This window comes from Trichomycterus rosablanca, chromosome 11 (assembly GCF_030014385.1).
Source record: "Trichomycterus rosablanca isolate fTriRos1 chromosome 11, fTriRos1.hap1, whole genome shotgun sequence".
Classification (NCBI taxonomy): Eukaryota; Metazoa; Chordata; class Actinopteri; order Siluriformes; family Trichomycteridae; genus Trichomycterus; species Trichomycterus rosablanca.
The window spans coordinates 37,855,443-37,872,835 of record NC_085998.1 but is presented as its reverse complement, the minus strand read 5'-3'; the positions used below and the strand labels follow the sequence as shown (position 1 = coordinate 37,872,835).

At 39.0% G+C, this 17,393-nt stretch overlaps 1 protein-coding gene across 1 annotated transcript; it reads left to right on the top strand.

Annotated features, from left to right (window-relative positions):
• Positions 1 to 273: 273 nt before the first annotated feature.
• On the top strand, positions 274 to 8,113 carry smtla (somatolactin alpha). The gene is made up of 5 exons (XM_063004897.1): positions 274 to 307; positions 1,581 to 1,762; positions 3,330 to 3,443; positions 5,343 to 5,522; positions 6,721 to 8,113. The coding sequence occupies exons 1-5, from the start codon at positions 292 to 294 to the stop codon at positions 6,919 to 6,921; spliced, it is 693 nt and encodes a 230-aa protein (XP_062860967.1). The 5' UTR covers positions 274 to 291; the 3' UTR covers positions 6,922 to 8,113.
• The last annotated feature ends 9,280 nt before the right edge of the window (positions 8,114 to 17,393 follow it).

Genomic DNA, 17,393 nt, shown 5'->3' with positions numbered 1-17,393 from the left:
ACTAGACATTGAATTTTCCTGCAATTTATATACATTTAACATAAGAAACAGAAGCTCTGACAGCGTTCCAAATGTCAGCACCCCGGCTGATCCAGGTCTCTGCGCTTCTTTATGCAGAAGACTGAATATGAACAAGCTGAGCTGGCAGAGGTGGTCCGGATCATCTTACACACTCAGGTAAGACACATGAATGTATGGATGCTTCTGCATCTCATTCTTTTACTACTATATAAGGGTAGAAGAGGTGAGATGCAGTCTGTAGGTTGCTGAGACAAAACCGAGCTTTACAAAATGAGCCGTTATCAAGGTATTTCTCTATTTTTCACAAAACAATAATGAAACTATTTTAGTTAGATAAACGACTTTTAATCATTTTATTTCTTTGTAGTAATTTTGAAGTAATTTTTATCGATTCGCAACCTTTGTAAGTTTCATTGTTTAGAATATAGTTTATAGTATATTAGAATTATTTATAAATAATTCTAGGAAGTAAAGGTAAGTTTAAGAATTATTCTGCATTATTATAATCTGACTAACAGAGGGGGGTGCTGGAGCCTATCCCAGCTTTTCAATGGGCGCAAGGCACACAGTAACACCCTGTAGGGCAATTCAGTGTCTCCAATTAACCTGACTGCATGTTTTTGGACTGTGGGAGGAAACCGGAGCTCCCGGAGGAAACCCACACAGAAAGGACCCGGACCGCCCCACCTGGGGATCGAACCCAGGACCTTCTTGCTGTGAGGCGACAGTGCTACTCGCCATGGAAAAATAATTAATATTAATAATTTTTTAATTATTACTATAACTTTAAAGTAACTGTTTTATTGTGTTATACTGTATGTTATATTAAATATTATTATATTATACTGTAATTTTTAAACAGCTTTAGTGGTAAAAGGGAAATAAAAACCACATGTAATAAAAAATATACCAAATATTTAATAAAAAATGATTTAAAAATACAGCAAAAAAAAATTTAAAAAAAAATTCAGTAGTTTTAGAGGATATAAAAACGAGGGCATTTTCTTGTTTCTGTGTAACGTAGAGAAAGTTTAAGTCATATTTTGCTGTTTAGGAAGAGAAATTAAATTATATAAAGCAGTATTTAGTAAGCGCTCGCTGTAGCTTATGTCTAAAATAAAAAAATAATCCAAGCTACCCAAGCTTTAATTTCCTTCGGGATCAATAAAGTATCTATCTATCTATCTATCTATCTATCTATCTATCTATCTATCTATCTATCTATCTATCTATCTATCTATCTATCTATCTATCTATCTATCTATCTATCTATCTATCTATCTATCTATCTATCTATCTATCTATCTATCTATCTATCTATAGGTTGAGGTTCTACCTTTCACCCAATGTATCTGGTGGTGCTTTTAAAAGGAAAATAATTAAATATTAAATAAAGATAAAGCTGTTACTGGAAACAATAATGTACATTGTGTATATTTGTTCATGTCGTCTAATCAGGAAAACTTACAAAGACGTTTTAATCAAACGTGTCTGTGTATATCAGCCTGACTGTACATCATGTATCTGTCATGTCTGGTTTTTCTGGTGTGTTTGAGTAGTTCATGCTGGACTCTTCGGAGCGTTCCTCTCTCTACTCTGTGGGACGACGGCACTTCCCCTGGACTGTAAACCCGGATCTCTATCTCGCTGCACCTCGATCTCACAGGAGAAGCTGCTGGAGAGGGTGATCGAACACGCCGAGCTCATCTCCAGAGTCTCCGACGAGTCGTGCGCTTTATTCGTGAGTTCAGATTCACTCAAACCGAACAGTTTAAGTTTATTTAGACAAATAAACATCACGACAGAACACAACTTAGATCTTATTTACATTTGGTACCTGGAACCCAAATAATAAGCTTCTGTTTGTTTGTTTATTGGGATTTTAACATCATGTTAAACAGATTCATCAGATCACAAGGTTATATCGAACACAGTCATGGACAATTTAGTGTCTCCAATTCACCTCACTTGCACGTCTTTGGACTGTGGGAGGAAACCGGAGCACCCGGAGGAAACCCACACGGACACGAGGAGAACATGCAAACTCCACACAGAAAGGACCCGGACCACCCCACCTGGGAATCGAACCCAGGACCTTCTTGCTGTGAGGAGACAGTGCTACCCACTAATCCACCATGCCACCCTAATAAGCTTTTAATCTGTTTTTATTTATTAAGCACTTTTAATTGAGTACAAATGGTAAAATGCTTTACATTAAAGCTTAGCATGACAGAGTAGTAAGGCTTGGTAACAAAATCTATAATCGTTAATTAAAAATGTATAAGAATCATAAATGTTGCTTGAAATGACACGAGCTACATAAGCAACATAAATAATTTTAATGACAAATATACATTGATCAGCCATAACATTAAAACCACCTCCTTGTTTCTACATGGTCCATTTTATCAGCTCCATTTACCATATAGAAGCACTTTGTAGTTCTACAATTACTGACTGTAATCCATCTGTTTCTCTGCATGCTTTGTTAGCGCCCTTTTCATGCTGTTCTTCAATGATCAGGACCCCCACAGGACCACCACAGAGCAGGTATTATTTGGGTGGTGGATCATTCTCAGCACTGCAGTGACACTGACATGGTGTTGGTGTGTTAGTGTGTGTTGTGCTGGTATGAGTGGATCAGAAACAGCAGCGCTGCTGGAGTTTTTAAATACCATGTCCACTCACTGTCCACTGATCCATCACCCAAATAATACCTGCTCTGTGGTGGTCCTGTGGGGGTCCTAACCATTGAAGAACTGCATGAAAGGGGGCTAACAAAGCATGCAGAGAAACAGATGGACTCCAGTCAGTAATTGTAGAACTACAAAAAGCTTCTATATGGTAAGTGGAGGTGGTTTTAATGTTATGGCAAATATATATATTTATATATATATATAGGGACAACCCTCCTATAGTTGTTGAGCGCCGCTCGGGATTTAAATTCTGGATCCCAGCACTTGTGTGATTTACCACTGTGCCACCCAGAGCACCTATGGGGTATATTCGGTGTGTTATATCTGTGTATAAGTGACAGGTATATGACGTTTGTGTAAATAGCAAGGCTTCTGTCTCTAATCAGAAGCAATCATTTGTTTTCTCTGGAGCCAGATAGCATATGGGGAGATTGTGAACATACGTAGAAAGTGTTGCAGAATAACATATGCCGTCATTATTGTATGATAATGAATGTGTCTAGGCTCTGCAAATCAACACATCTTTATCAGTATAAAGCTTTAAATAGTTTTAATAGGTGAGGTTTGCAGGAACAAGTATTAACAGTGTAATCATCTGTGTTTCTTTTCTAGGAAGAGTCGTTCATCCCTTATTCATTGAGAGCTTTGAGGAACCAGGGTGGGAACGCATGTGCAATGAAGACCCTCTCCATGCCGAGCTCCAAGACCGAGATCCAGCAAATATCGGTGAGAATAACGATCTGAGCTACGTAAACCGTCCTAATGTTTATCACTTTATAAAAACAAGTCTGAATGCAACCTCAATCTCTGATTCATCCCAGTTTATTCTGGATCATTCAGTGAGCTCATGATCCATTCCTAATGATTCATAATGATAATGAAGATCACTAACACATAAAATGTGAGCTGTAATCAGAAATAATGATCAAAAATAAATGTAAAATGATAAATATTAAAATACTCTTCATACTCAACTGTTACATGACAAAGCTTATTCCAGCAGTACAAGCAGTCATGTGGTTTGGTCCTCCAGCACCATCAGCATCTCCAGCAATAAAACACAATTAACAATATTAAAAAACAATGCAGCAATTTATTCAATAATTACACTAGATGAAGTTAGCATTAAAATGTGTGAATAAGATGTATTCCCACGCTTAAAATCCTTACAGGTTTACCAGTTTAACTAGATTAAAAATAATAAGATGGTAAGTGTAGTGCGATCTTGTCCTATGCATCATTAAATGACTTAAAACACATTTATATCTGTGTTGTTCCATTACGAATAAAATCCTATATTTTTTAAATGTGTGTAAATCCAAACTTAAAAACTGCATTACACAACGACATGAACGACTATGTTCAAATGAATCATTATCAACACAAATGACTCTGTTCAAACAATTTATTCTCAACATGAATGACTCTGTTCAAACGAATCATTATCAGCAGGAATCAGTGTTTAAACAAATCATTTGACATGAACGTATCTAATCAAATGAATCATTATCAACACTTATGACTCTATTTGAACAAATCATTCTCAACATGAATCAGTGTTTAAACAAATCATTTGACATGAATGACTCTGTTCAAACAATTCATTCTTAACACGAATGACTCTGTTCAAACGATTCATTCTCATCATGAATGACTCCGTTCAAACGAATCACTCAACATGAATGACTCTGTTCAAACGAATCATTCTCAACATGAATGACTCTGTTCAAACGAATCACTCAACATGAATGACTCCGTTCAAACGAATCACTCAACATGAATGACTCTGTTCAAACGAATCACTCAACATGAATGACTCTGTTCAAACGAATCATTCTCAACATGAATGTCTCTGTTCAAACGAATCACTCAACATGAATCTGTTCAACACATGACGCTTTTCAAACAAACCATTCTCATTATGAATGACTGATTCATGCTGTTGTGCTGTTGTACGCTTGAACAATGTTAAAACAAATCATTTGACATGAACGATTCTGTTCAAACGAATGATTCTTTGGAGTTCAAGAGTTGCAGAGCTGTATTCTTGGGTATCTTGGAAATCACAACACCACGACCTTATTTATTTTTTTATATAAATTTGGTCTTTTTTGAAGAACAAAAGCCAAGGTAAACAGGAGCATGTGTTCCCATTTTAAACCAGTGTCAAGGTGTAGTTTTGGTTTCTTGGTGTCTTCAAAGTTTTCTTTTTCTTTCTTTCCACTTTCTGATGCATTGTAAGGGAGTTTGTCCAAGGTCGCCCTCGGCTTGCTCATTCTGCTTTGTGTCAAATCTTTTGTTAAAATCTCCACAGAACAACTGAATTGAATTGAACGTCTGCCATGGCAAAAGCCTTCTTAGATCTACAGATCTCAGATGATTTCATTTTCTGCTATTGCTGCATCTCAGCAAACTTGTGACTTTAATTAAGAGACGCTTTGTCCTCTGGGCGCACAGCATGCTCTACAGAGCAGAAAATATTTGTTCCAAAAATAGCACTCTCAATCAAGTACGAAACGTGTAACTTCTGATGCACTGTTTACCATCCCAAGCCTCCTGGGGTTCAAGGAGAAATGGTTGGATGTTGACGAGAACATACTCTGACCTCTGTGCTGCCTTCCACAGGACAAGTGGATCCTTCACTCCGTGTTAATTCTGGTCCAGTCTTGGGTTGAACCCCTGGTTTACCTTCAGACCACTCTGGACGGGTATGGTGATGCACCTGATATTTTGGTCAATCGCACCAAGTGGGTGTCTGAGAAACTGCTCAGCCTGGAGCAGGGAGTGGTCGTCCTGATCCGCAAGGTACAGTTACTGTTACTCTGTAGCTAATGAATGTTTTTGAATGTACAAAAATGCCCTCTTGTGTAAACACACAGGCTCTAGAGACGATTCTGCCCCCTGCGATTGTGCCAAAGCGACCTACAGTTTGACAGTATACAGTCTAAGCAATTGAGGGTTAAGGGCCTTGCTCAAGGGCCCAACAGTGGCAACCTGGTGATTCTAGCTGGCATTAGACCAAACACCAGTCATAAACCAGAATGAAGTGATTTGAGAATGAGGGCGGCACGGTGGCTCTTGGGTAAGAGCTCACAGTAAGAAGATTCTGGGTACGATCCCCAAATGGGTCCTTTCTGCATCTGTGTGGGTTTCCACTGGGTTCTCCGGTTCCCTCCCACTGTCCAAAGTCATGGTAATTGGAAATACTAAATTTGCTCTTAGATGTAACATTACTTGTGACTTTAATTCTTTGTACTTTAATGTACCTGGAGCTGCTGTAATAACTGACTTTCCTTATGGGATCTATCTATCTATCTATCTATCTATCTATCTATCTATCTATCTATCTATCTATCTATCTATCTATCTATCTACCTACCTACCTACCTACCTACCTACCTACCTACCTACCTACCTACCTATCTATCCATCTATCCATCTATCCATCTATCCATCTATCTATCTATCTATCTATCTATCTGTGCCCTGTGATGGACTGGAACCCTGTCCAGGGTGTTTGTGTGTGCCTTGCACCCATTGAGAGTTGGGATAGACTCCAGCACCCCCTGCAACCCTGATTAGGATAAGCGAGTGGCATGATGGTACAGCTGGCAGAGAAGCTGGGGATCTGACATCCAGTCCCTGCCAGAAATATGTACACAATGGGTGATTGCTTGTGTAAATGTGTGATGGATTGCTTTCTGTGTTTATGGGTAGTACCACTCCCTTCGTCCCATGACCCTAGTAAAAACTATTCAAATTTTATTGACTTGTGTGTGTAAGAGTGTCTGCGATTGATTGGTTCCCTGTCCAGGATGTTCCTGTGTGCCTTGCACCCGCTGAGAGCTGGGATAGGCTCAGCACCCTTCACGACCCTGATTAGGATAAGCCAGTGGCATGACGCCAGTCCCCTCCTTCCCGTGACCCTAGTAAAAACGAATCAGATTTCTCTGACCGACTGCTTGTGTGCTGTTTTTAATCCCGGCTGTGACCCTCCCTACAGATGCTGGATGAGGGAATGCTGGCTCCATCCGTGTACGAGTCCGAAACCGTGAGGTACGAGCTGCAGCCGATGCTCCTGGAGCCGGCCCTCAGGAACTACAACTTATTCATCTGCTTCAAGAAAGATGCCCACAAGATGGAGACCTTCCTTAAACTGCTCAAGTGTCGACAGACTGACAACCTCAACTGTGCTTCACTCTGAATTTCCTCACGGTCTCTCAAAGACTGCACACCTTAATGCTTTCTTAGAATGTTGGTTTTGTTAAGGGGTGGCCAAAGATGTAGTATTCATAGCCTTAAAAACGTCATCTTATTAATTACCCTTTATTTATAACTAGGTCCCTCATGTCAGTCATTAAATGACACTCATAAATTGAATAATAGTATAAATGGAAGCTACGATACACAGCACAGCTATCATAAAACTTGAATGTAAACCTAGAACATCCAGCGATGGTTCCCCCCATACATCCGTCCACAAAATTGATTGTTAGTTTTCCAAAGTCAGTTCCCCGACGTCACTTCGACACTTTCACTAAGCGATTGCTAACTGAATTCCCGTAGGATTGCTAGGACGCTTCATAATTCAAATTAATCAGTAAACGTGAATGAAACGTGTTAAATCGCTAAACACAAACCTTAGATGTTGAATTTCACAGCAGAAAAAGCTCATTTTAATTAGGTGGTGCCTTAGATATGACCTACAGTAAATCTCGCCGATATTAATTTACATGAATTGGACTGAACAAGGTCAGTGTTGCTCTAAGAAAGGGTGAAACACTGACCCTGCTCCTAACCCGAATCATTCATAACTTCACACTCGCATCGAGATGCGGAAATTGTTTGCAAGCGTGGGACGACGTGAAGGCATCCGTGGTTTGGAGAGTAATAAAAGGACTTGGCACCACCAATCCCGATGGATACCGTGCCCGTAATGCGCACATCTTACTATTGATTCGACTTGTCTTTTATTCTTAACTGCAGTGTGTATTTCTCCGTGGATCCCTGACATATTTTAACTCGAGTCTGTAGTGCATTTACAGAGATCTTTGGGTTTTTTCTTCTTCTGAATCAAAGCTTGTTTTAGTTGAATAAAAATAGCATTGAATACACAGGCACGTTAAAAGCAGGACCCAGTGAGACCCAGTGACTATGTTCACTTCTCATTTCATGCGAGTGTGTTTACACTATTCAATATGTTCTCTTAATACACTTATAAATTTGGATTATAGAAAAAAAGAAACTATTTCAATAGAAAATGTTTGCACCCCCACTTCTATGTAGAAAGGGAAACTATCTTTGGCCATCCCTGGAGATTAGAGGCAGGCTGGTTGATTGTGGAATGTGCTGTACTTTCTGGCATAATAATTTTAATAAATGAACTTTCAGGAGCATCTCTGAGGCAAACCGCTGCTTATCTCACACACACTGGACCTAAATATAATTATAATAAACTCACTGGCCCTTAAATAAGGTATACACACACACACACAAACTATACAATATTCTAAACTTTAGTTGTATTTATATATGTCCGCACAGAGTACTTTATTAGATCACCTATCTGCTTTATTTTGGGTAAAGAGAATGCAAGGCGAACATTACCTGCTTGATACATAGTGCGGTGTAGGACTCTCTGTTCCAGTAAATAAAGTTCAATACTAAAGCAAACAATGATTTAGTTTAAGGAATGGCATTAACATGTCAATATCTTACGCACAAATGAAGGTTTGTAAAGAAAAGGCTTGCAAACTGGACAGATTCAAGACCTCAAACACATCCATCTTTAAGATGAATCTGAAAACCGACTGTGAACAGGATCTTATTATTTTTTCAGTGTCCAACCTCACTAAAATGAGTTTGGCTGAAAGTGTGATCCTGCAGTCATATTACGAAAGGCTGTTATAACAGCAAATAGGCGCCATCTTCATACAAATGCTGATAGTTTTAGATCTGATGTTCAGCACGCAAATATGAATGAGACATTTAGATTTATAAAATCATATCAATACCCGTGGATAACTTGCTTGCCATTGTGGTCACGTTTTTGTCAGGGTTAATTAATAAAAATCTTTAATCACAAGTATTAATCAGCAGAAAACACCAATTAAAGGCACTAATTGCATGGTGGCACCCCTGACGTTTAGGGTCGCAAGTACACACACCGTTTTCAGCCTGATATTAAAGAGCTGGAGACAGAAATCAGATGTAGAAAACTATTTTCTATATACTGCAGCCACATTTTAATCTTTGGGTTTAAGTTTATTTATCTGGATTAACAGTCTTAGTCAGATTTTCACCTGAAGTTGCATAAAATAATCCTTGGGTTTTTTATTGAGACATGAAATAATGTAGAAACAATTTCACAGTAGACAACAGAATGCCTCAAAGAACCTAGGAAAAGTATCCATGGCCTTTATATATAAAAAGGGGAAGGTCCTTTCCTGTTCAAGCATGATAACACAAGCTCTATAAAGACAAATAAATAAAAGATTTAAAGAATCTCCAGTGGCTCGCACAAAGCCCTGACCTGGCATGCACCAGAACATCAAGTGAGGCTTCAATGGCCAACATCAGTGCCCAGCCCAAATGCCCATTTCAACGAAAGGGCACAAATTCCCACAGACATTTATTTACATTTACATTTTCAGCATTTAGCAGACGCTTTTATCCAAAGCGACTTACACAATGAGCAATTGAGGGTTAAGGGCCTTGCTCAGGGACCCAACAGTGGCAGCTTGGTGGTGGCGGGGCTTGAACCGGAAACCTTCTGTTTACTAGTTCAGTACCTTAACCACTGAGCTATCACTGACAGACTTCTCAGGAGAGTGGCTCTTACAGCTGAAAAGATCACATAGAGGTCACTATTTTAATACCATTTGTTTTAGAAAGGGATGTCCAACAAGCTCATGGTCAGGTGTCCAAATATTTTTGGACGTATAGCGTACTTGAGCTAAAATAGCCCTGAACTCTAGGGGGCAGTAGTGTACTGTGGTAATAACTGCTTGATTCCAAGTTCGTCTTCCATTCAATCATGAGACATGAACAGCTTTATTTTGCATGTAACTAATGCATTGATTCTCCAAAGGTGGTGAAATTATTCACAAGTTCATTTGTTAGATAGATGGATGGCTGGAATCAGAATCAGATTTATTGGCCAAGTATGTGGATACACACAAGGAATTTGGTTCCGGCTGATGGTATCTCTCTAGTATTAATACAGTATACAAGCAATGGATGCTGCGAACACACAACCCCCACTGCAACCCAAAGCCTCCACCCTAAAACTTATACACATAATGATATATGAATATACACATATACGTTTGATTTGCTCTGTATAATAACAGCTTATAAAATATTTCCCCTAGTTTGTTAACCTTCTCATAAAGTAAATGTGGTGCTTTTAAATGCTAAAGCAGCTTGTTAGTTAAGCTACTCTCACTTTAAATAATCAAACCTGTGTATGTATACAAGTCCGAGATTTTTAAATGTCATGGGTAATCCAATTTATTATTCAAATATAACAGTATAAAACACATTGTACTGTGTGTGTAATATATGTAAAAAAAATGAACAAATAGTCCACATTCATGCCCGTTCTCTCCAGTTCCTCTTATCAGAATGCATAAATCAGTCTGGCCTGTCATGGCAAATAGAGCGGTGGCATGTAGCTGGGCTCTTGTGGTCAGGATGTGGTGGTGGGACTGGTGTCAGAAGTGTCAGGTTCACCTTCCTGTGTCCTAATCATTTCAACATGGAGGGCCTGAGCCCCCCCCCCCCCCCCCCAAACCTTCCGCTCCCCCTGCCATCAAAGCCATAAATATTAAAGATCTGCGATATGCAAGTGGAGAAGATGGGGTGTGGTGAGGGGCACTGAATCATTTCACAGTAAAACTATCATAATCTAGAATAACAAAAGCCGGACTACAACTGTTGGGGTTCCAAACTGAGGATTAGTGTACCGTAAAAAGAAGAAATAACAAAAAAGCTAAAGTAATGTTTAGGTATGTGATGTCCATAGACTCATTAGTCCAGGTCCTTAAAGAAGCATAGATGAAGGGACTTTCAAGTCAAAGGACTTGAACTGACTGGCTATAAAACAAGGCAGGAGTTGCTACACCAAGAATTACATCCATGCAGGAATAAATTTTGGGAACTGCTTGGCATAAAACCCGAGGCCCCAGTGCTGCGATGCCCGAACAGGCGAGATCGAAATGAGCCTCAGGGGTCGAGTGCTATTTGTCAAGCGTGTCTAGAATTTCTCGTCTAGAGGAGAGCAATAATTTTGGTTTGGCATTGTTGCTGAAACGTCGTCCATTAAAAACATACTGTGCCCAATCCGAATGATGGGTAGTTTGGGAAGTGCTTTGCATTAAAAAGCACAGGAGAGGTTAGAACAAGCTCCCTAAACAACACTCCATGTTGTAGGAGTCTTTAAAAAGAAAAGAAGCCAAGCTCAAGGCTCCTAAATTAAATGTTCAGACTGAGCATTGAAGACTGTCAGTATAATTTGTAGCTCTATTCATAAATGAGTCTCTTAATTCTAAGCAAGCTAAAACATTTTCTGAAGTCACTGAACAGGTAAAAGGTAGATATCTAGGTCTTGACTACAGTTTCAGTATTGTGACTCTTTATATGTGTAGCTCTAGTCATAAATAAACCCACCAGACTGGAGTTAACCCTGAATCCACTTTCACAGCATCAAATTGTTGAGATAAATGGCTCAGGTTTCTACCAGTCCAGTCATTATTAGCTACCAGTTGATTTCACTCCTTCTTCTCCTCCTAATTCATGGAATAATGGTAAGTACAGGCCTGAGGCCGAGGCGCCTGAATGGTAGACCGGCCTAATCAACTCTCTCTGGGGGCTGTCTGAGACAGGCTGTATGGACGTGTCAGAGGAGGCAAGGTCACAGGGTGAGAGCCCTGTCGTAACCATTCCAATGTGCGCCAGGATGGTAGATGAAGTGAGCAAGGGTGTGACAACAGGGTTGTTTTATCCCACTTTCTGACTGGAAAAAGGAAAATAAAGACAAAAATGACACACCATACAGGAAAAGTGTAGATGGATAATTAGACAATAAATAATTAGACAATTTTAAAGTAAAATCTCTTATTTTAAAACGTATTCAGACTTCTCATTTAATACTTTGTAGAAGTCTATTTGGTAGCATTTACATCTGCATCTTCTTTAGTTCAGTTTTCCCATTCTACATGACAGATCTCAAGCTTTATGAGAATGAATGGAAAGAATCCGTGAATGTTTATCTTCTGGTGTCTCCACAGATGGACGATGGGGATTGAATTTGCCCTAAAGCCATGTTGTTTCAGCTGTATCCTTTGGGTCAGTGTCATGGTAAACATATTTGTTTGTCAAAATTGTGCATGCTTAAGACAGTTTCTTCCAGGACGTTCCTGTATTTGATTGTACATATCTGTCCCTCAATTCTGACCAGTCTCCCTTTTCCTTCCAATGAGAAGTTCTCACATAGCATGATGCTCCCTCCACCATGTTTCACAACAGGAATGGTACTACTTTGGTGGGGAGCAGTGTCTTTTGAATGGGGGAAAAGTGCCCAGATCTAATCTGTGCAAAGCTTGTAGAGATGCAACCAAGACGATAAGATAAATGCCATTGTTCTACATCATTTTAGTCAGCATTGCACTTGTCTTATCCATCTTTTCTCCTTTTTTGTCATGTACTTCATCCTTTAATTTATTTATTTTTCATTTGTTTTTATTTATTTATTTGATATTAATTTATTTATTTGTTTTGTTTTATTTGTCTGTGAAATTGTTTTTGTTTTATGTGTATATTTGAATGAATGTACAGCACTCTGGTCAGCGTAAGTTGTTTAAGAGTGCTTTATAAATAAACTAAACTAAACTAAAGATCTGAGCTTGAAAGACTTGTGATTCAACAAATAAAGGGCCTTAATAATATCATGAATAAAAGATTCCAGTTTTTTTGACCCATTGTTTCCTAACATCAGCAAGTATGACTTGATATGTTGATTGTCAAAGAAAGCATTTGGATTATTTCCAGCAGAGCCACATGTCAAACAAAAGTGGGGATTCGTCTATTAATGCCTATTTAGTAAATATTAAATGCAATGGTTGGTTCTTCAATAAGAAAACGTATTTAAATACATGGCGCACATATGGCTGGAAAGAAGCACTAGTTGAGTCTTTTGGAAGATCTGACAAACAATTATAGATCTAGTGTATTTCTAGTGTATTACCCCTGCCTCTAAATCTAGTAATTTGATTTTATGAACAGAGGGATAATTCTATCTTTTATGGCTTTCATTTCATTTTTACCACCGTAATTTACTAAGAACAAAATATAACACCAGGATTATATTTCTCCTGACTTCTTGTCTCTGATCCTTAAAAATCGTAACAGAACACATTAAAAACACAGGATTATTATTATTAGTGTGGTTTATTTAATTACAAGACACTATATGTACAATACGAGTGAAACTTCTTATACTAAGAAGTAAAAATAGACGCCAAAACCAATGCAACACCGTGAACGCTATATAAACAGGGGCGCTAAGCTAAGCTAAATGCTAACACGGTAAATACAAGTGAAAATGAACGCTATAGAAGGGCGCTATGCTAAGCTAAACGCTAACACGGTAAACTCAAGTGAAAACAACCGATAAAGAACAAAAATAAAAATAAATAATGCAAAGAAATACTAGCCGGATAATAATACTTAATTATGATTCTTTTTTTTTTTCATATACACTAGGCAACAAATAGCTGCATAGCATTAGCACGCTAACATACGCAAAGCTGCGCACCGAATAAATGGTCCGGGTGAAATATAAAGGTGATGTAGATTAGTTCCAGGTGCTTAGAATTCGGGAGGTTCAGGTGTTGTGAATAAAATTAATTGCTGGCTGTGACAGAATGAGATAAAGTGCCCAAGTCACATTTTGCCAAGCTTAGAGATTAATCCATAAGACTTTTAACTGTAATTAATGTTAAAGGAGCTTCTACCTACCTAAAAAAGTCAGATTTGTTTTAATTCTCTGTTATTATGGGTGTAGTTTGATTGGTAAGAATGTCAGTTGTGCTCTTTCAAAAGCAAATGCAAAACACAATAAAGTGTGCACGATTTAAGGAGTCTGAATCCTTTCTAAAACTACTGAGCATGTTCTATATGTGATAGGATGTGAGCAGGAACAGGGGCAAGGACTTTGTGGACTGGTGTAGCAACAACCACCTACAACTAAACAACCATAAGACTAATGTTTACATATAAATACCTAATAAATGCCCACATTTTTGTATGCTATGCATTCACCATAAGACTTATGTTTACATGTATATAGAATCTTACTGTGAATTTTTATTGCTTGTTTTTATACTCTTAGTGAATGTTGTATGTATGTAAGAAGTTGTTTGTTGTCTGATGTGAGCTGCTGTAACAAAGAAATTTCCTGCAAATGATCTATCTATAATTAAAAACACCTTTCAATAATAATAAATAAAATGTTTATAACCATTGGTCTTTGAAGGCACTGTTGATGCTTTAGGTTGATTAGTATTTACCCATTATTTATTATTTATACAAATGCACACAAATGAAATTAGACAAATTATAGAAAGTGCAACTCTCTCTTCTCTTTATATTGAGTTATTTGTGGTTGATCTAAGTTACGTTTACATGTTGTGGTCTCTAATATTGACCTACCTCTTTATGCTGTCTCTCTTATTCAGCATTAAAAACCACATTTGTTCATGAATTTATGAATAAAAGGGACACAAATGTCTGACAAACTGTGATACAGTGTGTCTGGATACTTTTTGTGTTTCAAGATGATTATGATTACATGTACAGTACAGATAAAGGGCTTAAAATTTGATTTAAAATGTATTTGGGGTCAATGAGTAATTAGTAATGTTAAATAACATGATAAACTAGCCACTTTTTTAGAAATATTATATTAATACTCTATAGAATGTACCTTTGCTCTTTACAAGTTCTGTATGTCTCTGCTTTTTATGTAATATGTGTTTATTATGTGTAAATAAACGCAGAATATGAAAAACATAGGAAGTGCAGCTCTGTCTCCTCTCTACATTAAGTAGTTTGTGTATGATCTGAGTTGTGTTTACACACCGTGGTCTCCAATACTAACCTTAAATTATTGGCTTCTTACAGTGCTTCTTGATGGCTGTACTGGATACTGGATCATCTCTGTGGTGTCTGTGTTCCAGCTCTGACCACCAGAGCTCAGCCAGCGATTCTCCACACAGTGTTTGGTCTTTGTGGTTTAGCCTTCAGCTGACCTTAAATAATCTCTCAGCTTTAGAATGTTTATGAATGTATGTATGAGTGTGTGTGTGTGTGTGTGTGTGTGTGTGTGTACGGGTGTGTATACACGTTCCAAATGCTGTGTTTGTGCTGAACGGTCAGTGTGGTTTAATGTTGGTTTAGCACAGGCGGATTGTCACGGGGGGGAAGTCGTGCAGTGCTTATATTATGTTGAGAAGTAAATTCGGACGGTTGGAGAGTGAAATCAGACCCCCTTCAAGATCCACGCAGACAGATTACAAATTCAGACATTAGCTTACCAGCGGGCGCTCGAGCCGGTCGTGGACCAACCAAAGAGAGAGAGAGAGAGGGGATTTACAAATCAGCCAGGGATTTCTGATCTATTCAGTCAGCAAAAACACAAAACTTGTTTTGTTTGTATGTCTTTGCATATTGTTTGGACAACAAAGGTTTTAGCTAATATATCAATATTAATATTTAAATTTGTGTAAACCATGTTCACACCAACTACAGGAGGAGAAAAGATGCAGGATATTCCAATGGTGTGAATTTTCTGATCACAAAACCCTTTCAGATTTTACATTTACATTTTTGGTATTCCACAGACGCTTATATTAAAAGCGACTTACAGTACTGTGACAGTTGCAATTGAAAAAAGCAATTGAGGCTAAAGGGCCTTGCTTAAGGGCCCGACAGTGGCTACCTGGCAGTGGTGGGGCTTGAACCAGCCACCTTTCCATTACTAGTCCAGTTTTTCTTTATTTTCATAGAATTTTCATGAACTGCTTTATCCTGATCAGGATCGCAGTGGTTCCGAATCCACAAGGCGCCAATCCATCACAGGGCTTGCTAACTCCAGATTGCTGTTAAGTCAACAAAGTGGTCAACGTTGTCCAATTCTAATGCACCCCTCTACCCTGACAAGTGTCTGCATTTGCATCTTTCACTGATAACAGTCTGGATGGTCCTTTTTAGTCACTTACACAGATTATTACACTATTATATTATTATACTATTACATAGAAGTATGCACGGTGGCTAAGTGGGTAGCACTGTCTCCTCACAGCAAGAAGGTCCTGGGTTCGATGCCCAGGTAAGGTAGTCCGGGTCCTTTCTGTATGGAGTTTACATGTTCTCCCCACGTCTGCGTGTGTTTCCTCCGGGTGCCCCGGTTTCCTCCCACAGTACAAATACATGCAAGTGAGGTGAACTGGAGATACAAAATTGTCCATGACTGTGTTCGAAATAAACTTGTGAAATGATGAATCTTGTGTAATGAGTAACTACCGTTCCTGTCATGAATGTATCCAAAGTGTAAAACATGACGTTAAAATCCTAACAAACAAACACAGAAGTATTGTTTGTATTTCTAGATGGACTGTGTTAAGTGACGACTGTTTTCCAAAGAGTTCCCAAGTGGCCCTATACAGATTCCTCCATTTCTTTTTGACAGATTGGGCATGCCAGGTCTTCTTATCCAACATCAGTGTTTGACCTCCCAAATGTTCTTGGACACAAAAAGTGGAGGCTGTTTTAGATGCAAGGTGTGGGTGGAGTTGGTCGGGGGGCATCTCGATATTAAGGTTTGGAATGGGATGTCCAACAAGCTTAAAGTCAAGTGTCCGAATGCTTTTGCCCGTATGGTGTTCATTAAAAGGAACGAGTCTATGGCAACTGTGAGGACCCCTATAAACTGTATTAATAAAATTAGGTGTACCTGGTCTGGAGACAGGTCTGGGGGGTCCGCAGACAAGCACAAAGTGACATGGCCATGCATCTACACTCGTTCTGGCTTGATCTGAGGACTTGGAGGGTGAAGAGTGGTCGTCAGATGCAATAACAAGTGCCAGAATAAGTTGGATGGACGTTAATACATCACAGTATTGCAGGTTGCTATAGAGACAACATTAAAAGTTGTATCTTTACATCCAATGTCTGGTCCAACATGTGTGTGTGTGTGTGTGTGTGTGTGTGGAGAGGTTTGACAGCGTGTGTACAGGAGGCCTAACTGCCTGGCCACACAGTGGAAGAGAGGTGTACCGCAGGCCCTGGCGTGCAGCTGCCTGATAAAAAGCCAGACAGTAAATCAGAGAGCGAGCGGAACGGCCGGAGCATGTGGTGGCAGTGCAATGCCTCCAGATGTACAGCTCACACACCACCAGCTGCCACTGAGGCTAACGGACGATACACACACACACACACACACACACACACATTAATACACACTCGTACTCTCACACTAATCCATCTGGAGCTCCAACAGTTTTCATGCTAACTGCCTGAAGAGCCTCAGAGCATCCACAGCAAGTCCAGAGTCGAGGAGCTGTTGCAGTTTGGACGTTTGTGCATAACGATATAAATTCAGGACAAGTCCATCCA